General features: G+C 49.9%; 1 protein-coding gene across 2 annotated transcripts in view; it reads right to left on the bottom strand.

Moving 5' to 3' along the window:
• The window catches only part of SMC4 (structural maintenance of chromosomes 4), a 243,572-nt gene that overhangs the window by 83,153 nt on the left and 137,214 nt on the right, over positions 1-23,205 (bottom strand). For both annotated transcript variants that reach the window (XM_075340669.1, XM_075340670.1), the window contains exons 11-14: positions 22,941-23,174; positions 22,327-22,512; positions 17,028-17,189; positions 16,694-16,919 (exon numbers count right to left, since the gene is read on the bottom strand). In XM_075340669.1, the coding sequence (XP_075196784.1) occupies positions 16,694-16,919; positions 17,028-17,189; positions 22,327-22,512; positions 22,941-23,174 (808 nt within the window). The remainder of the gene's footprint in view (positions 1-16,693; positions 16,920-17,027; positions 17,190-22,326; positions 22,513-22,940; positions 23,175-23,205) is intronic.

Raw genomic sequence — 23,205 nt, forward strand, 5'->3', positions numbered from 1 at the left:
ACCTTGCGGGGCTCAGTGTCGTAGAGTGATTAGTGAGGGGGGCGGAGGACAGCCAAGTGTGCTCCGGCCCTCACTGTCGGCGTCAGCCCGACCGTCCCGCCCTTCCGCCTGACTGGCAGGTCCGGGGGCGGGAGTTAAGGCACTAGGCCGCAAAAACCGGGGACTAAAGTTAAAACCGCGGTCGGCGCGGTAGTCCCGGCGTCATACCAATCACCGCAGTCGCTGCAGCGTCTGGGGTCAAGGTGCTCTATGCACCGTCCCCAAGGGGACACAGAGTACCTGTAGATGCAGGGCCCTGTCCCTGATGATACTCCGTCTCCTGTCCGGCAGAATCCCACAGGGGCTGCGGAGGGAGGCCGGTCCCAGTGCCTGGATGACCGGATAGGATCCCACTTCCCCAGAGCCCCTAAGGGATGGGGAAGGAAAACGGCATGTGGCTCCGGCCTGTGTACCCGCAATGGGTACCTCAACCTTAACAACACCGCCGACTTAGTGGGGTGAGAAGGGAGCATGCCGGGGGCCCTGTTAGGGCCCTCTTTTATTCCATCCGATATAATCAGCAGCTGCTGCTGACTAAAATGTGGAGCATTGTGTGAGTGTCAGCCTCCTTCAACACAAAGCAGAAAAACTGATGAGCCCGTGATGCACGGGAGGGTGTATAGCAGAGGGGAGGGGTTACACTTTTTAAAGTGTAATACTTTGTGTGGCCTCCGGAGGCAGAAGCTATACACCCAATTGTCTGGGTCTCCCAATGGAGCGACAAAGAAATAATAATTTCCACAATTAGAGGATGCGTTAAACACACACACACACAAAAAAAAAAAACATTTTCCTGTTATGCTGAGATAATCATATATGTGCCCCTGCTATATGCTGTGTAATGGCTGTGTCTGACCGTACAGGAGGGACATGGTCTGATCATACCACATCTCCTGGGCAGGGCACAACAGAGTATTAACACATTACAGCACTAGATCATAATGGGTTCTTTTTGTGTGAGGTAAAACATTTTCCCATCTGTTTCCATCATTCAGGGGCATTGGTATGAGCTCCGTGGTGGTCAAACTTCTGGCTTTTGCGGATGATGTGCTACTGTTTATTGCCAACCCACTCCAAGCGGTCTCGGTAACGACATTGAACAAATTTGTAAAAACTTCAGGCTTTATGGTCAATTACACTAAATGAGATGCGCTGGTGATTTTTAGGTCAGAGCGCATTAACGACCAGTTATTCCCTTTTCAGTGGAGAGCCAACTCAATATTTAGGGATTCAGCTTCTAACTAATACATCGTCACTCTACCAATTATAAACCCCTTACTACATCATGGAAGCGATTTTCCTTCACATTTTCAGGTCAGTGTTACCTCAATAAAAATGGTAGCATTTCCAAAATGAATGTAATGTATCTATTTTAGACTCTTCCTTTGCTTCTGTTTACATCTGAAATTAAGCTGTTGAATTGTACATTCAGGAATTTTACATTGGGAGCCACAGGCCGTATTCGTATTAGCTTACCTAAATTTCAATTACCTAAGGCTGTAGGGTAACCTAACTTTCTGGACTTTTGTAGATATAATCTGGCTGTAAGTTCAGTAATATAGTGGACTGGTTGCATTTTTCCAATGTTCCCCTAGACCAGGGGTGGGGAACCTTTTTTTTTCCTGCTGGGGGCCATTTGGAAATTTGTACCATCATTCGGGGGCCGCACAAAATTATCAATAGAAGGGAATTTTGTTACTTACCGTAAATTCCTTTTCTTCTAGCTCCTATTGGGAGACCCAGACGATTGGGTGTATAGCACTGCCTCCGGAGGCCACACAAAGCAATTACACTAAAAAGTGTAAGGCCCCTCCCCTTCTGGCTATACACCCCCAGTGGGATCACTGGCTCACCAGTTTTAGTGCAAAAGCAAGAAGGAGGAAAGCCAATAACTGGTTTAAACAAATTCTCTCCGAGTAACATCGGAGAACTGAAAACCGTCCAACATGAACAACATGTGTACCCGCAAACAAACCAAAAATCCCGAAGGACAAACAGGGCGGGTGCTGGGTCTCCCAATAAGAGCTAGAAGAAAAGGAATTTACGGTAAGTAACAAAATTCCCTTCAGCGCTCTATTGGGAGACCCAGACGATTGGGACGTCCAAAAGCTGTCCCTGGGTGGGTAAAGAAATACCTCATGTTAGAGCTGCAAGACAGCCCTCCCCTACGGGGAGGCAACTGCCGCCTGCAGGACTCTTCTACCTAGGCTGGCGTCCGCCGAAGCATAGGTATGCACCTGATAATGTTTGGTGAAAGTGTGCAGACTCGACCAGGTAGCTGCCTGGCACACCTGTTGAGCCGTAGCCTGGTGTCGTAATGCCCAGGATGCACCCACGGCTCTGGTAGAATGGGCCTTCAGCCCTGATGGAACCGGAAGCCCAGCAGAACGGTAGGCTTCAAGAATTGGTTCTTTGATCCATCGAGCCAGGGTGGCCTTAGAAGCCTGCGACCCTTTGCGCTGACCAGCGACAAGGACAAAGAGTGCATCCGAACGGCGCAAGGGCGCCGTGCGGGAAATGTAGATTCTGAGTGCTCTCACCAGATCTAACAAATGTAAATCTTTCTCATACCGATGAACTGCATGAGGACAAAACGAAGGCAAAGAGATATCCTGATTAAGATGAAAAGAGGATACCACCTTCGGGAGAAACTCCTGAATGGGGCGCAGCACAACCTTGTCCTGGTGGAAGACCAGGAAGGGAGCCTTGGATGATAGTGCTGCCAGCTCAGACACTCTCCGAAGAGATGTGATCGCTACCAGAAAAGCCACTTTCTGTGATAGTCTAGAAAGTGAAACCTCCCTCAGAGGCTCGAAGGGCGGCTTCTGGAGGGCAACTAGTACCCTGTTCAGATCCCATGGATCTAACGGCCGCTTGTACGGGGGTACGATATGGCAAACCCCCTGTAGGAACGTGCGCACCTTAGGAAGGCGTGCCAAACGCCTCTGAAAAAAGACGGATAGCGCCGAGACCTGACCTTTAAGGGAGCCGAGCGACAAACCTTTTTCTAACCCAGATTGCAGGAAAGAAAGAAAGGTAGGCAATGCAAATGGCCAGGGAGACACTCCCTGAGCAGAGGACCAGGATAAGAACATCCTCCACGTTCTGTGGTAGATCTTAGCGGACGTGGGCTTCCTAGCCTGTCTCATGGTGGCAACGACCCCTTGGGACAATCCTGAAGACGCTAGGATCCAGGACTCAATGGCCACACAGTCAGGTTCAGGGCCGCAGAATTCCGATGGAAAAACGGCCCTTGGGACAGTAAGTCTGGTCGGTCTGGGAGTGCCCACGGTTGGCCGACCGTGAGCTGCCACAGATCCGGATACCACGCCCTCCTCGGCCAGTCTGGGGCGACAAGTATGACGCGGCTGCAATCAGATCTGATCTTGCGTAGCACTCTGGGCAAGAGTGCCAGAGGTGGAAACACATAAGGGAGCCGGAACTGCGACCAATCTTGCACTAGGGCGTCTGCCGCCAGCGCTCTTTGATCGCGAGACCGTGCCATGAAGGTTGGTACCTTGTTGTTGTGCCGTGACGCCATTAGGTCGACGTCCGGCACCCCCCAGCGGCGACAGATTTCCTGAAACACGTCTGGGTGAAGGGACCATTCCCCTGCGTCCATGCCCTGGCGACTGAGGAAGTCTGCTTCCCAGTTTTCTACGCCGGGGATGTGAACTGCGGATATGGTGGAGGCTGTGGCTTCCACCCACATCAGAATCCGCCGGACTTCGGATCTGCCTTCCTTCCAGCCACTGCTGGAAGGCTAGTAGGGCAAGATACACTGCTCTGATTTCCAGAACATTGATCTGAAGAGTGGACTCCTGCCGAGTCCACGTACCCTGAGCCCTGTGGTGGAGAAAGACTGCTCCCCACCCTGACAGACTCGCGTCTGTCGTGACCACCGCCCAAGACGGTGGTAGGAAGGATCTTCCCTGTGATAATGAGGTGGGAAGAAGCCACCACTGCAGAGAGTCTTTGGCCGTCTGGGAAAGGGAGACTTTCCTGTCCAGGGATGTTGACTTCACGTCCCATTGGCGGAGAATGTCCCATTGAAGTGGACGCAGATGAAACTGCGCAAACGGAACCGCCTCTATTGCCGCCACCATCTTCCCGAGGAAGTGCATGAGGCGTCTTAAGGAGTGCGACTGACTTTGAAGGAGAGCCTGCACCCCAGTCTGTAGAGACCGCTGCTTGTCCAGCGGAAGCTTCACTATCGCTGAGAGAGTATGAAACTCCATGCCAAGATACGTTAGCGATTGGGTCGGTGACAGATTTGACTTTGGGAAGTTGATGATCCACCCGAACGCCTGGAGAGTCTCCAGTGCAACATTCAGGCTGAGTTGGCATGCCTCTTGAGAGGGTGCCTTGACCAGTAGATCGTCCAAGTAAGGGATCACAGAGTGTCCGTGAGAGTGCAAGACTGCTACCACTGCCGCCATGATCTTGGTGAACACCCGAGGGGCTGTCGCCAGACCAAATGGTAGAGCTACGAACTGAAGATGGTCGTCTCCTATCACGAAGCGTAGAAAGCGTTGGTGCTCTGTAGCAATTGGCACGTGGAGATAAGCATCTTTGATGTCTATTGATGCTATGAAATCTCCTTGAGACATTGAGGCAATGACTGAGCGGAGGGATTCCATCCGGAACCGCCTGGCGTTCACATGCTTGTTGAGCAGTTTTAGGTCCAGAACAGGACGGAAGGAGCCGTCCTTTTTTGGAACCACAAAGAGATTGGAGTAAAATCCTCGCCCCCGTTCCTGAGGGGGGACAGGGATCACGACTCCTTCTGCTCTTAGAGAGTCCACCGCCTGCAGCAGGGCATCTGCTCGGTTGGGGTGAGGGGAGGTTCTGAAGAACCGAAGTGGAGGTCGAGAACTGAACTCGATTCTGTACCCGCGAGACAAAATGTCTGTTACCCACCGGTCTTTGACCTGTGACAGCCAAATGTCGCAAAAGCGGGAGAGCCTGCCACCGACCGAGGATGCGGAGGGAGGAGGCCGAAAGTCATGAGGTAGCCGCTTTGGAAGCGGTTCCTCCATTTGCTTTCCTGGGGCGTGAGTGAGCCCGCCAGGAATCTGAGCTCCCTTGTTCCTTCTGAGTCCTTTTGGACGAGGAGAATTGGGCCTTGCCCGAGCCTCGAAAGGACCGAAACCTCGACTGCCACTTTTTCTGTTGAGGTTTACTTGCTCTGGGCTGTGGTAAGGAAGAGTCCTTACCCTTGGACTGTTTTATGATTTCAGCCAATGGCTCACCAAACATTCTGTCTCTAGATAATGGCAAGCTGGTTAAGCATTTTTTGGAACCAGCATCTGCTTTCCAGTCCTTTAACCACAAGGCTCTGCGCAAAACCACAGAATTGGCGGACGCCATAGCGGTACGGCTCGTAGATTCTAGGACAGCATTGATAGCATAGGTCGCAAATGCAGACATTTGCGAAGTTAGGGACGCCACCTGCGGCACTGCTGGATGTATGATAGCATCCACCTGTGCTAAACCAGCTGAAATAGCTTGGAGTGCCCACACGGCCGCGAATGCTGGAGCAAACGACGCGCCGATAGCTTCATAGACAGATTTCAACCAAAGGTCCATCTGTCTGTCGTTGGCATCTTTAAGTGAAGCGCCATCCTCTACTGCGACTATGGATCTAGCCGCAAGCTTGGAAATTGGGGGATCCACCTTTGGACACTGGGTCCAGCGTTTGGCCACCTCAGAGGGAAAAGGATAACGGGTATCCTTAGAACGTTTAGAGAAACGCTTGTCTGGATGAGCGTCGTGTTTCTGGATCGATTCTCTGAAGTCAGAGTGGTCCAAAAAAGCACTTAATTTACGCTTGGGATACAGGAAATGGAACTTCTCCTGCTGTGCAGCTGCCTCCTCTGCAGAAGGGGCTGGGGGAGAAATATCCAACAGTCTATTAATTGCCGATATAAGGTCATTAACCATGGCGTCACCATCAGGGGCATCCAGATTGAAAGGAGCCTCAGGATTAGAATCCTGATCACCGTCCTCAGTCTCATCACAGAGAGACTCTTCTCGCTGAGACCCTGAGCAGTGTGATGACGTGGAGGGTCTTTCCCAGCGAGCTCGCTTAGGCTGCCTGGGACTGTCATCTGAGTCAGAGAATTCAGCCTGTGATGCTTGAGACCCCCTTGAAGTACGGATTAGTTCCAACTGAGGGGGACCGGAGAGCATGGACACAGCAGTGTCCATGGTCTGAGTAACTGGCCTGGACTGCAAGGTCTCCAGGATTTTTGACATAGTCACAGACATTTTATCAGCAAAAACTGCAAAGTCTGTCCCCGTCACCGGGGCAGGGTTCACAGGCGTCTCTGCCTGGGCCACTACCACCATAGGCTCTGGCTGACGAAGTGCCACTGGGACTGAACATTGCACACAATGTGAGTCTTTGGAGCCTGCCGGTAGATCAGCCCCACATGCAGTACAAACAGTGTACACAGCCTGTGCCTTGGCACCCTTGCGTTTTGCGGATGACATGTTGCTGCCTCCTCAGAGCAGTACAGGGTGTCCAGCCAAGAAGCGACCTTACAGTGCAACTATATATATATATGGTACTAAGAAAAAAGTACACTAATATAACACTGAGGCACTAGTGGGGCCAGCACTAAAGTGCAGCTTACCGCCCGCTTAGGAGCAGGTGTGTGGTCGCCGAAATCCTTTTAGTCTGGGTCTCCCAGAGCCTGCTGCCTTTCCCCAGCCAGACCGCATGTGTAATGGCTGCCGGCGTCCTTGTGGAGAGGGGGGGCGGGCCCTGGGCGTATACAGACGAAGAGCGGGAAGCCTGCTTCCCACTGTGCCTAGTGAGAGGGCTGGAGCATGTAAATAAAGCTCCAGCCCTCGGCGCTGCCAATTGAGCAGCGTCTCTCCCCTACCCTGATTGACAGGGTGGGGGCGGGAACGAAGCGGCGCTAGGCCGCAGAAGCCGGGGGCTAAAGTTAGAAGCGCCGCCGCCGTAAAAGCGCGGTCGGCGCAAAGTCCCCGGCGCACCACAAGTCGCAGCTGCGCCGCCGCTCCAGTAGCGGTCGGCGCAGTAGTTCCCAACATGTAACGTCACTCAGCAAAGCTGCAGTGACCTAACCCCAGCGCTACTGTCCCCGGCGCACTATAACGCTCAGCAAGCCTTGAGAGTGTCCGTGCCTGCCGGGGACACAGAGTACCTGAAAGATGCAGGGCCTTGTCCCTGAACGGCACTCCCGCTCCAAATCCAGCAGGTTCTCTGGGTCTGTGGATGGAGCCCGGCCTCAGGGCTTGGAGGCCGGTAAGATCCCACTTCCACAGAGCCCTCCAGGGGATGTGGAAGGAAAACAGCATGTGGGCTCCAGCCTCTGTACCAGCAATAGGTACCTCAACCTTACAAGCACCACCGCGGGTGAGAAGGGAGCATGCTGGGGGCCCCATATGGGCCCTCTTTTCTTCCATCCGATATAGCCAGCAGCTACTGCTGACTACAAACAGTGGAGCTATGCGTGGATGTCTGACCTCCTTCGCACAAAGCAGAAAACTGGTGAGCCAGTGATCCCACTGGGGGTGTATAGCCAGAAGGGGAGGGGCCTTACACTTTTTAGTGTAATTGCTTTGTGTGGCCTCCGGAGGCAGTGCTATACACCCAATCGTCTGGGTCTCCCAATAGAGCGCTGAAGAAATGTAAATTTGCCCTACTATATTTAGGCAAATAATTAACTCACTGTGGCGGCTGGAGCTTCTTGTTTTTGGTGTGGCTGTGATATTAAGCGATATTTATCTTGTTGCTTCTCAACTGCCTTACCAGGTTTGTGTCGGCTGGGACTGCAGAGGGCATATACATCACAGGAGACACTGGGGGGTATATACATCACAGGGGAGGACTATGCATTGCTGGGGAGCATAGGCATGATGAGAAGGTTGGGGTTCATAGACCTCACAGTAGACATTGAGGGCATATTCATCACTGGAGGCCACAGATATAGTGGGAGGGCACACACAGGCCTAGGGGAGCGCCCAGAGCCCCTCGGGGGAGGCTGCAGGGGAGCGCCCAGAGCCCCTCGGGGGGAGGCTGCAGGGGAGCGCCCAGAGCCCCTCGGGGGGAGGCTGCAGGGGAGCGCCCAGAGCCCCTCGGGGGGAGGCTGCAGGGGAGCGCCCAGAGCCCCTCGGGGGGAGGCTGCAGGGGAGCGCCCAGAGCCCCTCGGGGGGAGGCTGCAGGGGAGCGCCCAGAGCCCCTCGGGGGGAGGCTGCAGGGGAGCGCCCAGAGCCCCTCGGGGGGAGGCTGCAGGGGAGCGCCCAGAGCCCCTCGGGGGGAGGCTGCAGGGGAGCGCCCAGAGCCCCTCGGGGGAGGCTGCAGGGGAGCGCCCAGAGCCCCTCGGGGGAGGCTGCAGGGGAGCACATAAAGGCCTGGGGATGAGCGCATACAGCCCTGGGGACACCAAAAGGGAACCAACAAGAAGGGGGGCACAAACCTGAGGGACGTTAGAGCGGCAGCTCCTCTTCTGTGGGACGAGAGGCTTACCCCGCCCACAAAGTATGTCCTCCCATGTATGTGCATGGTTGAGTCTAGAATGTATGGTCTGCTTCCAGGTTGGTGAGCGGTTATTGGGTGCGGGGTTTAAGGGGCCAGCAAGACACAGCTGCTGCCTGAGCACTACGGTCCCTGAGAATCTGCCTGGGGGCCGCAAGAAAGGTTATCGCGGGCCACATACGGCCCGCAGGCCGGAGGTTCCCCTCCCCTGCCCTAGATCAACAAGGGATTTCTAAAAGATCTTTATTGTATGCTAATGGCCAAAAGGACTAGTCCAAAGGCATTGCTTCCCTTGCTATCATGAGATCATACCATGCGCAACATCACAGGATGATCTCACTCACCTCTGTGCTGCCATGGCTGCCCAACACTGGATTTTGGCTCAGTGCACATGACCCTGGAGTTTCAGTCATGCGCACTATGAAGCCGGGTGTATGCATCCCGGCTTCAAACTGAAGTAGTGCGCATGACCAAAACTCCAGGGTTATGCGCACTGAGTCGAAATCTAGAGTCGGGCGGCCATGGCAGCAGAGAGGTGAGTGAGATCATCCTCTGACGCTGCGCATATGTTAGCATGCCCTAGGGAAGCAACGCCCTTGGGATGAATCCCCGCGCTCATTAGCATATGATAAAAGATCTTTAGAAATACTTTTTCTAAAGATCCTTTTATCTATGCTAGTGTATACAGGGGATTAGCCATATGCACCCAGAACTGCTCGTGGTTCTGGGTGCTTATTGGACCTGACAGGTTCCCTTAAAAGGGGTGAACCCTCAATTTCAGAGTGGGAAATTGTACCCAAAAGCTTGGAGGATCAGGGCTGCACTGTCACTGCAGACATATTGGGTATTGATCTCACACCACTTACATTTCAAACTGCATCACAACGGTTTCCAGTATTAAACAAACCCTTTTTATACCTACAAGCACAAAGTTTTGCATAAAAATGTATAGATTCTACACTATTGTTGGGATCAAATCAAAATTTTGACATGGTTTTAGGCGTGCCAAATCACAGATAATATCCACTAGTAATATTTACTCAACGATAAGACCTCCGTGGTCCTGGGGAGAGCAGACGACTGGTCCAGCAAAATGGAAATCTGACATGCCAGATTATGAAATCTCAGATCTTTGAGGCCACATTGGCACAAAAGATGTAGATGATTCTTTTACTAGTTACACAGACATGGCCCTTATGAGCTTACAACATAGCACTCATGCTCTAAATGTGGCATGCTGAATATGGACCTCTTCCATCCCTTATGGAGTTGTCCACAAATTCAGTCTCTCTGGAAAAAGGGTTCAATTGTATCTACAAACTATTGCAAAGTTAGCTTCCCCATAACAGCAAATTGGGCGATTTTTAATATCACAAACAGACCCAAGAAGATATCCTAGGACCAACCAAAACAATTTTTCCAGTTTTTTATTCACCACAAAGAAAAAAATATTTGTAATTGTGTGCCGTAATGTCTGTATATTTGTTTTTTTAACCTCTTCCCTGGCACAGGAGATATGGTATGATCAGACCATATCCAAATACAACTGATTTATTCCTGAAAGAGCTTTCCTGCTCCGAAACACGTAGGGAAAAATAACTTGATCTTCAATGTACCTTTTAAGTCTGTTAACCCTTTCATTTCCACAACTGATTCTATTATCAGCTATGGGCACTGCCGCAGCCAGATACTCTATTTAAGCATCTCTAGTAGTTGTGACTTTCACAACTTCCTCAAGTGAGTGGTACTCGCCCTAACTGCATTGTTTGTTTTTTCCGCTACTAGAATCCATGTCCCTGTATGGTCCGACACGGCCATTACACAGTACATATCAGGGACACATATATAAGATCTCAGCACAGGAGCTCCCCTCCCCAAACATGTAATTGTGGAACTTATTATTCAAAGATATATCGATTATAGAAAACTTTGTTCGAGAGAAAACCGCTTTAAGATAATCTTTTTTAGCTTTAAATACTGATGGAAGAACATTAAAATTCCTCAGAAGAAGGGAATTTTGTTTACTTACCGTAAATTCCTTTTCTTCTAGCTCCAATTGGGAGACCCAGACAATTGGGTGTATAGGCTATGCCTCCGGAGGCCGCACAAAGTATTACACTAAAAGTGTAAAGCCCCTCCCCTTCTGCCTATACACCCCCCGTGCTCCCACGGGCTCCTCAGTTTTGGTGCAAAAGCAAGAAGGAGGAAAAAAAATTATAAACTGGTTTAAAGTAAATTCAATCCGAAGGAATATCGGAGAACTGAAACCATTCAACATGAACAACATGTGTACACAAAAAAAACAGGGGCGGGTGCTGGGTCTCCCAATTGGAGCTAGAAGAAAAGGAATTTACGGTAAGTAAACAAAATTCCCTTCTTTGTCGCTCTATTGGGAGACCCAGACAATTGGGACGTCCAAAAGCAGTCCCTGGGTGGATAAATAATACCTCATAATAGAGCCGTAACGGCTCCGTCCTACAGGTGGGCAACCGCCGCCTGAAGGACTCGCCTACCTAGGCTGGCATCTGCCGAAGCATAGGTATGCACCGGATAGTGTTTCGTGAAAGTGTGCAGGCTCGACCAGGTAGCCGCCTGACACACCTGCTGAGCCGTAGCCTGGTGCCTCAAAGCCCAGGACGCACCCACGGCTCTGGTAGAATGGGCCTTCAGCCCTGAGGGAACCGGAAGCCCAGCAGAACGGTAAGCTTCGAGAATTGGTTCCTTGATCCACCGAGCCAGGGTTGATTTGGAAGCCTGTGACCCTTTACGCTGGCCAGCGACAAGGACAAAGAGTGCATCCGAGCGGCGCAGGGGCGCCGTACGAGAAATGTAGAGTCTGAGTGCTCTCACCAGATCTAACAAGTGCAAATCCTTTTCACATTGGTGAACTGGATGAGGACAAAAAGAAGGTAAGGAGATATCCTGATTGAGATGAAAGGGGGATACCACCTTAGGGAGAAATTCCGGAACCGGACGCAGAACCACCTTGTCCTGGTGAAAACACCAGGAAGGGGGCTTTGCATGACAGCGCTGCCAGCTCAGACACTCTCCGAAGTGAAGTGACTGCTACTAGGAAAACCACTTTCTGCGAAAGGCGTGCGAGAGAAATATCCCTCATTGGCTCGAACGGTGGTTTCTGAAGAACCATCAGCACCCTGTTCAGATCCCAGGGTTCCAACGGACGTTTGTAAGGAGGAACGATGTGACAAACCCCCTGCAGGAACGTGCGTACCTGTGGAAGTCTGGCCAGGCGCTTCTGAAAAAACACAGAGAGCGCAGAGACTTGTCCCTTAAGGGAGCCGAGTGACAAACCCTTTTCCAATCCGGACTGAAGAAAGGATAGGAACGTGGGCAAGGCAAATGGCCAGGGAGAAAAACCCCCAGCAGAGCACCACGACAGGAATATTTTCCACGTCCTGTGGTAGATCTTGGCGGACGTTGGTTTCCTAGCCTGTCTCATAGTGGCAATGACCTCCTGGGATAATCCTGAAGACACTAAGATCCAGGACTCAATGGCCACACAGTCAGGTTGAGGGCCGCAGAATTGAGATGGAAAAACGGCCCTTGAGACAGCAAGTCTGGTCGGTCTGGTAGTGCCCACGGTTGGCCGACCGTGAGATGCCACAGATCCGGGTACCACGACCTCCTCGGCCAGTCTGGAGCGACGAGGATGGCGCGGCGGCAGTCGGCCCTGATCTTGCGTAACACTCTGGGCAACAGTGCCAGCGGAGGAAACACATAAGGGAGTTGAAACTGCGACCAATCTTGAACTAAGGCGTCTGCCGCCAGAGCTCTGTGATCGTGAGAACGTGCCATGAATGCCGTGACCTTGTTGTTGTGCCGGGACGCCATTAGGTCGACGTCCGGCATCCCCCAGCGGCAACAGATCTCCTGAAACACGTCCGGGTGAAGGGACCATTCCCCTGCGTCCATGGCCTGGCGACTGAGAAAATCTGCTTCCCAGTTTTCCACGCCTGGGATATGAACTGCGGAGATGGTGGAGGCCGTGGCTTCCACCCACATCAAAATCCGCCGGACTTCCTGGAAGGCTTGCCGACTGAGTGTTCCTCCTTGGTGGTTGATGTAAGCCACCGCTGTGGAGTTGTCCGACTGAATTCGGATCTGCTTGCCTTCCAGCCACTGCTGGAACGCTTTCAGGGCAAGATACACTGCCCTGATCTCCAGAACATTGATCTGAAGTGAGGACTCTTGCTGGGTCCACGTACCCTGAGCCCTGTGGTGGAGAAAGACTGCTCCCCACCCTGACAGACTCGCGTCCGTCGTGACCACCGCCCAGGATGGGGGTAGGAAGGATTTCCCCTTCGATAATGAAGTGGGAAGAAGCCACCACCGAAGGGAAGCTTTGGTTGCCTGAGAGAGGGAGACGTTCCTGTCGAGGGACGTCGGCTTCCTGTCCCATTTGCGTAGGATGTCCCATTGAAGAGGACGCAGGTGAAACTGCGCGAAAGTTACTGCCTCCATTGCTGCCACCATCTTCCCCAGGAAGTGCATGAGGCGCCTCAAGGGGTGTGACTGACCTTGAAGGAGAGATTGCACCCCCGTCTGTAGTGAACGCTGCTTGTTCAGCGGAAGCTTCACTATCGCTGAGAGGGTATGAAACTCCATGCCAAGATATGTCAGCGATTGGGCCAGAGTCAGATTTGACTTTGGAAAATTGATGATCCACCCGAAACTCTGGAGAGTCTCCAGAGTAGCGGTGAGGCTGTGCTGGCATGCCTCTTGAGAGGGAGCCTTGACCAGCAGATCGTCTAAGTAAGGGATCACCGAGTGACCATGAGAGTGGAGGACCGCGACTACTGTAGCCATGACCTTGGTGAAAACCCGTGGGGCTGTCGCCAGGCCGAACGGCAGTGCCACGAACTGAAGGTGTTCGTCTCCTATGGCGAAGCGCAGAAAGCGCTGATGCTCTGGAGCAATCGGAACGTGGAGATAAGCATCTTTGATATCGATCGATGCAAGGAAATCTCCTTGAGACATTGAGGCGATGACGGAGCGGAGGGATTCCATCCGGAACCGCCTGGTCTTTACGTGTTTGTTGAGCAGTTTTAGGTCCAGGACAGGACGGAAAGACCCGTCCTTCTTTGGAACCACAAACAGGTTGGAGTAAAAACCGGGACCCTGTTGCTGAAGAGGAACAGGGACCACCACTCCTTCTGCCTTCAGAGTGCCCAGCGCCTGCAGAAGAGCATCGGCTCGCTCGGGAGGCGGGGATGTCCTGAAGAATCGAGTCGGAGGATGAGAGCTGAACTCTATCCTGTAACCGTGAGACAGAATGTCTCTCCCCCAACGGTCTTTTACCTGTGGCAGCCAGGTGTCGCAAAAGCGGGAGAGCCTGCCACCGACCGAGGATGCGGTGTGAAGCGGCCGTAAGTCATGAGGAAGCCGCCTTGGTAGCGGCACCTCCGGCGGTCTTTTTAGGGCGTGACTTAGACCGCCATGAATCGGAGTTCCTCTGATCCTTCTGAGGCCTTTTGGACGAGGAGAATTGGGACCTGCCCGCACCCCGAAAGGACCGAAACCTCGACTGTCCCCTCCTCTGTTGGGGTAAGTTTGGTTTGGCCTGGGGTAAGGATGTTTCCTTTCCCTTGGATTGCTTGATGATGATTTCATCCAATCTCTCACCAAACAAACGGTCGCCAGAAAATGGCAAACCGGTTAAGCACTTTTTGGAAGCCGAATCAGCCTTCCATTCCCGTAGCCACAAGGCCCTGCGTATTGCCACCGAATTGTCGGCTGCAACCGCCGTACGGCTCGCAGAGTCCAGGACAGCATTAATAGTGTAGGACGCAAATGCCGACGTTTGAGATGTTATGGAAGCCACTTGCGGCGCCGACGTACGTGTGAGTGCGTCGATTTGCGCTTGACCCGCTGAGATAGCTTGGAGTGCCCATACGGCTGCGAACGCTGGAGCAAAAGACGCGCCGATAGCTTCATAGATGGATTTCAACCAGAGCTCCATCTGTCTGTCAGTGGCATCCTTGAGTGAAGCCCCATCTTCAACTGCAACTATGGATCTAGCCGCCAGTCTGGAGATTGGAGGATCCACCTTGGGACACTGAGTCCAGCCCTTGACCACGTCAGGGGGGGAAGGGATAACGTGTATCCTTAAGGCGCTTAGAAAAACGCTTATCTGGACAAGCCCGGTGTTTCTGGACTGCCTCTCTGAAGTCAGAGTGGTCCAGAAACATACTCGTTGTACGCTTGGGGAACCTGAAACGGAATTTCTCCTGCTGAGAAGCTGACTCCTCTACTGGAGGAGCTGAGGGAGAAATATCCAACATTTGATTTATGGACGCGATAAGATCATTCACTATGGCGTCCCCATCAGGAGTATCAAGGTTGAGAGCGGCCTCAGGATCAGAATCCTGATCAGCTACCTCCGCTTCATCATACAGAGAGTCCTCCCGCTGAGACCCTGAACAATGTGATGATGTCGAGGGAATTTGCCAGCGAGCTCGCTTAGGCGGTCTGGGACTGCGGTCCGTGTCAGAGACCTCACCCTGGGATCTATGAGACACCCCGGGAGGACATGGTTGTTCCAACTGAGGGGAACCAGGGGGCAATGATTCCACAGTGCCCATGGTCTGAGATACCGGTCTGGACTGCAAAGCTTCTAGTATCTTAGCCATAGTCTCAGAAAGCCTTTCAGTAAAAACTGTAAACTCCGTCCCTGTCACCTGGACAGTGTTAGCAGGTGGTTCCCCCTGGGCCACCCTTAGCAGAGGCTCCGGCTGAGTAAGTGCCACAGGGGCCGAACAGTGCACACAATGAGGGTCAGTGGAACCTGCCGGTAGTGAAGCCGTACATGCGGCGCAGGCAGCATAGTAAGCCTGTGTTTTGGCACCCCTGCTTCTTGTGGGCGCCATGCTGTTGTCTCCCCTGAGCAACCCAGGAGGGTATATAGCCAAAAATCAACCGTGCACTATACAGTGTAAAGTATAGCCTATAATCATATAATCTATAAGTACACTTCTGCACAAGTGGGGCCAGCACCTGAGGTGCTGCTTACCGGCCGCTCAAAGCGGTTGTGTGGCCACCAGAATCCCTGCCTGGGTCTCCCAGAGCTTGTCTCCCCTCTCCAGCATCAGAAGAGCTGACAGGAATGGCTGCCGGCGTCCTGAGTAGAGGAGGGGGCCGTGGGCGTGCCCTAGAAAGTGCGGGAAACTGGTGCCCCACTGTGCACAGTGAGGGGGGTGGAGTATGCAAAGCATGCTCCAGCCCTCAGTGCTGACATTCTGTACAGCGTCCCGCCCTTCCCCTGACTGGCAGGCCTGGGGGCGGGAAGAGAAGAGACTAGGCCGCAGAAGCCGGGGACTATAGTTATAGGCGCGGCCGCCGTATAAGCGCGGTCGGCGCGGATGTCCCCGGCGCACTAACAGTCCCAGCCGCGCCGCATGTATAACAATGGCAGCGGCGGTCAGCGCGGTAGTCCCCAATACACTACACACCCAGCCACGCTGCAGCGTGTGATGGCACAAGTGCGGTCAGCGCCACGGTCCCCGGCGCACTAACACACCCAGCAATGCTGGAGTGTTTCTGTGCGCGGTCCCCACAGGGACACAGAGTACCTCAAAGTAGCAGGGCCATGTCCCTGTGATACTCGGCTCCTTATCCAGCAGAGTCCCCAGGGGCTGTGGATGGAGCACGGTCTCAGTGCCTGGAGACCGATTAGGATCTCACTTCACCCAGAGCCCTAAATGGGATGGGGAAGGAAAACAGCATGTGGGCTCCAGCCTCCGTACCCGCAATGGATACCTCAACCTTAACCACACCGCCGACAAGAGTGGGGTGAGAAGGGAGCATGCTGGGGGCCCTGTTAAGGGCCCTCTTTTCTTCCATCCGACATAGTCAGCAGCTGCTGCTGACTAATCTGTGGAGCTATGCGTGCATGTCTGCCTCCTTCGCACAAAGCAAAAAACTGAGGAGCCCGTGGGAGCACGGGGGGTGTATAGGCAGAAGGGGAGGGGCTTTACACTTTTAGTGTAATACTTTGTGCGGCCTCCGGAGGCATAGCCTATACACCCAATTGTCTGGGTCTCCCAATGGAGCGACAAAGAAATTATGGTATAATCAAGGATCCAATCAACTATTTAGGCTTTGAAAAAGTAAATGAAAGACCGTTACCTGACTGCTCTATAATCTGTCCTTGTAAAGTCACCACTCGCCATCTCTTGTTTTTCTGAAAAGCTACTCTTGTTGCCTGATCCAAATTATTTGCAACAAGTGTATCCCTTAGTGCAAAGTAGAAAGCTGGTCTTATGTGATCATCTTTAACTTTCACCATATCAAACAGACGAGGAATATTCTCTGGAGTCTGAATAGCATTTATTCCTTTTTCCCAAACCTTCATCTACAAACATCAAAAAAAAAAACAACAAAGTTTAGTGCAGGCTATATAACACAGAAATGAATAGAAATGTTCTCCTTTTATTTTTCAGGCTGGAGTCGTCAACGCTACCTTGTCTAAGCCAATGAATGTTGCTACGCCAACATTTTGTCTCTTTAGGAAATTAACACACTCTTGTGCTGTATCAATGGTATCCACGACAATATGATCAAGGGCTCCACATGAGGACGAAATGGCAACATCATATCTTTCATCAATTGCTCCAAGGTCACCCTAATGGAAAATTATTAAGAATTAGTTAACCCCCCCTCAAACATCAGGCCCTTTGTAAGTTAGTGTAACAAGAGCTTCACCCAAAAAAAAAATAAAAAAAAAAATTGAACTACATTTTTATTAATATTTTAAGCAGATAAGCCTATGATAACTTAAACACCAATCACCAGGATTTTCCATTGTAACGTAAAGCCAGAGCTATACTGGTGCAATCATGCGGATTCTATACATACCTTTCATTGTCAGCTAGGATGTATAGGTTTTTAAACACAAGCAAGTAGAGTTTGTAAAATCACCAGCTTTTTGAATGACAGCAGCTGATAGCTGGGGTGTGTATTCATAGTTATCCCATCCCTTTGTTATATATGCTAATTCTATTATAGAATCGATTTACTTTGTAACTAAAAGGACCTGTGCTGATGTCAACCATGTGACCAGAAGGGGTGGGGCCTCAGTCAACATAGCTGATAGCAGGAACTAACATTTTTCTGTTGGCTGAGGCCCGCCCCTTCTAGTCACATGGGTATGACATCAGCACAGGTCCTTTTAATTACAAAGTAAATCGATTCTATAATAGAATTAGCATAAACAGGGGGATGGGATAACTATGAATAACCACCCCAGCTATCAGCTGCTGTCATTCAAAAAGTTGATTTTACAAACTTTGCTTGTGTTTCAAAACCTATACATCCTAGCTGACAACGAAAGGTATGAAAAGAATCAGCATGATAGTGCCAGTATAGCACTGGCTTTTGGTTATATACAAAAATCCTGGTGATTGGTGCGCTTTAAGCAGTTTGAAGTGGGTGAAAATAAATGTCATATCAAGGATAAAGAAATCAATGACAAATGTCATATGTATAGGCAGTGTCTTGTATATTTGGATCAGGTCCACCAAAAAATATGAAAGAACATCACAAAAGAGAAGCTCTATGAATTAGGAAACAAGATTTGCAGGGTCCTACTTAAAATACTAACACGGCAGCTTTTGTAAATGCTTGTAATTCTAGACAAACTCTGGGGCATCTAGTCTTATAGCAATTGTGCAGCTCCTCTCTAAGGTCGGGTACACATATCTTTGACGGATGCGGCGCACGCTAGTACAGTGTATGCAGTACACTGGCAGCGCAGCAAGCGCCGGTCACTTGCTGTCATGTGACCGGAGCATGTGACCCGGACGTTGCGGCGCTGCCACTGTAATGTATCATACTGTACTGGAGTGCGCCGCATCCGTCAAACAAGCGAAAAGCCGGATATGTGTACCCGGCCTAAATTGGCAATTCAGTACTACTAGTTGAGGGTATGTACCTACATACTAACTGTCCAATATAGTCATCAAGAGAGTTGACAATTGAAAGAGAACCGGTCAGCAGGATCCAGCACTATAAAGTAAATACATGGCCATAATGGCGCTGTGCCGCTGACAGATACTTGCAGTGAAGAAATCTCATCTTTGGTTGCTGAATAATCTTGCTCACGTTTTCATGGTGACAAGTGATGAGCGAGCACCAAAGTGCTCGGTACTCGAATTGAGCATGTCTGACTCTCGGAAATGCTTGACTCTAGTACAATTAGGAGTCAATGGGTGACTTGAACGGAGAGAGACATATTTTTATTTATTTTCCGGGCAGGGATTCAAGCTTAATTAATCGCACAGTTACTTTGGCAGGGGAGGGGTGAATCCTTGATGGTACACATAGAACAGAAGTTTCCTGGAAATGTCAGCTGCATGCAGATGACGGTGGTGGCTTGGAAGACAGAATGGAGGTAGTCGGGCGATGTCTGTTGCCGTTGGATAATTGAGACTGGTGGCTGTATCAGGGCAAGCAACAGAACAGGGACTCGAACATTTAGCTCAAGTAACTGCATTTGTTAATCAAGCACAGAAGACGCTTGATCACTGATGCTTAAGTCCTCTGTGCAAGGGGCTCGACTTGTGGGGGGTAGGGTCCTTTTCTCTGCCCCTCCGCCTGGCTCCTGTTTCTTTTACATGTTCACTGATTATTCAGTGACCTGCCTCCTTTTTGAAATTCCACGCCACCGCCATGAATGTGGTGCGCAGCAAGATTCTGTGGACAGTCTGCAGGTCTTTAATAAAATGGTGCCAATGCGGCACATGCACAGATTGAGATTTCAGCTTAATGAAGAGGTCATTGAGCTGAAATTTTGGTCTGGCCTGCATTCGGCCCAGACCAGCAGAAGACCTGCAGAAAGTCGGGATGAATCGAACTGCGCAGGGGTCTCAAACGCGGCTGGGTGTATAGGCCGCATAAAGGAAAAAAATAATTTGGGGGTGCCGCATTCTTTGCAGGACAAAGTGACATTTTTATTGGTACCATATTTTTTTTTTTACACACCTTTGGATCACTGATTCTGAACATTTTTTCACTTGTTTATTATAGCAAAAGTGCACATATACATACATATATACATACATTATATATATATATATACACATACATACATACATATATATACATACACACACATATATATATATATATATATATATATATATATATATATATATATATATATATATATATATATATATATATATATATATATATATATATATATATATATATATATATATATATATATATATATATATATATATATATATATATATATATATATATATATATATATATATATATAAATAAAACGATATATCGTCGGGGTCACGTCGTTGGTGACGCACATCCGGCGCTGGTAGAGACATCGAAAAATATATATAAAATCGTTCAAAACGGTGATTGTTGCCACGTCGCTCCTTTCCTTAATATCGTTGCTGCTGCAGGTACGATGTTTTCCGTCGCTCCTGCGGCACCACACATCGCTATGTGTGACAAACATCTCCTTACCTGCGTTCACCGGCAATGCGGAAGGAAGGAGGTGGGCGGGATGTTACGTCCCGCTCATCTCCGCCCCTCTGCTTCTATTGGGTGGCCGCTTAGTGACGCCGCTATGACGCCGAACGCACCTCCCCCTTGAGGGAGGGATTGTTCGGCGGTCACAGCGACATTGCTGACAAGGGATGTGCATGTGACAGAGCCGTAGCGATAATGTTCGCTACGGCAGCGATCACCACATATTGTTACGACGGGGGCGGGTGCTATCGCACGCGACATCACTAGCAATGTCGCAGCATGTAAAGTCCCCTTAAGTCTCACAATTAACACTATAGAAATTTTGACCAACATATTTTAGTAATGTTCGCCATCTTGTTGTAACGTGCCCATCCTTGTCCCCTTGTAGTAATGCACGCCATCCTTGTCCCCATCCTACAGTAATGTGCTCATCCTTGTACCCATCCTAAAGTAATGTTCCCCATCTTGTAGTAATGTGCCTCATCCTTGTCCCCATCCTATAGTAATGTCCCGAGCCTTCTCCCCATCTTATCGTAATGTGGCCATCCTGTACTAATGTGTTCATCCTGGTCCGCATCCTAGAGTAATGTCCCCAATCTATAGTAATGTGTCCATCCTTGTCCCCCATCTTATACTAATGTTTCCCATCCTTGTCCTCTTGTAGCAATGTCCCCATCCTATAGTACTGTCCAATCCTATAGTAATATCCCCATCCTAAAGTAATGTGCCCACCTTTTTCCCATCCTATAGTAATGTCCCCATCCTTATCCCTATTCTATAGTAATGCTTCCCATCCTTGTCCCCTTGTAGTAATGTCCCTATCCTGTAGCAATGTCCCCATCCTATAGTAATGTGCCCACCTTGTCACCATCCAATAGTAATGTCCACAGCCTTGTCCCCATTCTATAGTAATAATGTCCCCATCCAATAGTATTGTGCCCATCCTTGTAATGTCCCCATCCTATAATAATGTCCCAATTCTATAGTAATGACCCCAAGCCTTATCCCCATCCCATAGTAATGTGCGCACTTTGTCCTCATCCTGTAGTAATGGGGTGGGGGGCAGCGGCGGCTGAAAGGGGGCAGTGGCTGTAACTTACCGATCACTCTCCTCCGCTTCCACAGACACTGGAGTGAAGGTGAGGGAGCAGTCTCTGGCCACAGATAAACACTGATTGGAGAGATCGGTCACAAGGCTGGTCTCTCCAATCAGAGCTGGGGGCGGGTGAAACACGTCACCCAGCTCTAGCCAATGATTGGTGCTATAGCTGCACTGATCTTAGCTGGATTTCAATGTTTGAGCCATTTTCAATGGCTGAAACATTACAGTGGCTGTGACTGGCTGACGAACGCCGCTCAGCCAATCACAGCCTCCGTTGGTCCGGGGAGGAGACTCCACCCCTCCTGAGGTCAGGCAGAGGTCATCTCCTCCCCGAATCTAAGGTACTTGCAAAGCGATCGCAGCCACCGGGGCCACGATTTCGCCATGATGTACTGGGTATGTCATGGGTCCTTAAGTACCAGGGAGCCATGACGTATCCAGTACGTCATAGGTCACTAAGGGGTTAAGCCGTCCTTCACATACACACACAAAATAAAACCACCATTCTTCTTACCTGTCCCGCGTTCCCTCCGCTGCCTCACCTCTACTTCGTGCGGCCCCCCCGGTAACTATCACGAAAGGGGCCGCAGCCCCTCAGCGATTTATGTCAGATGATTGTATTGCCGGTGCGAGAGCGCAGCGCCAACAAAACATTCATCTGACATAAAGCGCAGACAGCGGCTGCGGCCCCTGCCGCGATCATGAACAGGGGCATGGGGGCCCTACGAAGCCGCCTAAGGGGCCGCATGCGGCCCGCGTGTTTGAGACCCCTGCTGTAGAATAAATAGAGGCAGGCAGGTGGCAGGGCAGAGAAAAAGAAGACCCTATCACCAGAATCCCACCCCGATGCACAGATGACGTCATGAAAACTTTAGAGGAAGATTATTCAGCCACCAAAGATCGGATTTATTCACTGGAGGTATCCATTTACTCAACATCACAGCGTCATTATGACCATGTATTTACTTTATAGTGCTGAATATTGTTGACAGGTTCTCTTTAAAGATTGTGTATTGCATGTGAACACTGGCCACAGGGAACATCGACTGTCTGAAATGCCTGCATGTCATTCGGCTGCATGAGATTACTATTATCCATTTAAAAGGATTTTCTTCCTAAAGTTACACATTTATCCTTAACATATAAAGCACCACAAACATACCAATCTTCCATAGATGCCAGAAATTTTTCCCAATTTCTTCTGCTGAATCAGAGCATCAAGGACTTTTCCTCTACTACGATTTGCAGACAAAGAACTTCTTGCTTCTTCAACTTTTTGACGTATGATTCTTACTTCATTCTTTACAGACAATTCTTCTTGTACAAGTGATTCCAGCTCACTCTGTTTCTGTAAGTAGACATTAATGACAAAGATTCAAGTTTCACTATATAGACTGAAAACAAACATCTGAATGAAAGCGCGTGTGAGAAAGAATGAAAGAAAAAAAAAAAAAAAGAAAAATAAAAGCAATAAGACATTGGAAAAAAAAGATGCATTTAATAAAATAATTAAAAAAAAAAGTTTCCGATCACTACTTGTACTATTTGTCATAACTTTATACTTTAGGCACAAAAAGGATTCCATAGGTCCTTTTAGGCTCAGAAATATTTATGGTTTGCACGATTGTGTCAGAATGCAAATACAAAATTGTAATCACGTGACAAAGAAAAATTAAAATGATGTTTTGTAAGGGAAAAAAAAAAAAAAAAATCACACATGGCGACAAATTTAAATTCTAAGAACTTCCCCAGCAGGTTTGTTGTTGAGAAGTATACCTTTTTAAGCTCTTCCTCTGATTTGGGCAACTTTGTCTCCAAATCTTTGATTACAGTTTTTCTCTCTTTCAGTGTGGTTGAAGCAGTGTTTAATGCCTCCTTAGCCATGTTAAGCTGGGACAATGCTGTCTTATGACGACTCAAATAAATGTCCAGCTCCGACTGTGCAACATCCATCTTTGAATGGGTTTCGTTCACACTCTTATTCAGCTCCATCAGTTCTCTCTCTTTTACCTACAAGGTAACATTCTACATTAACACAAAG

Source organism: Anomaloglossus baeobatrachus, chromosome 3, assembly GCF_048569485.1.
Source record: "Anomaloglossus baeobatrachus isolate aAnoBae1 chromosome 3, aAnoBae1.hap1, whole genome shotgun sequence".
NCBI classification, from domain to species: domain Eukaryota; kingdom Metazoa; phylum Chordata; class Amphibia; order Anura; family Aromobatidae; genus Anomaloglossus; species Anomaloglossus baeobatrachus.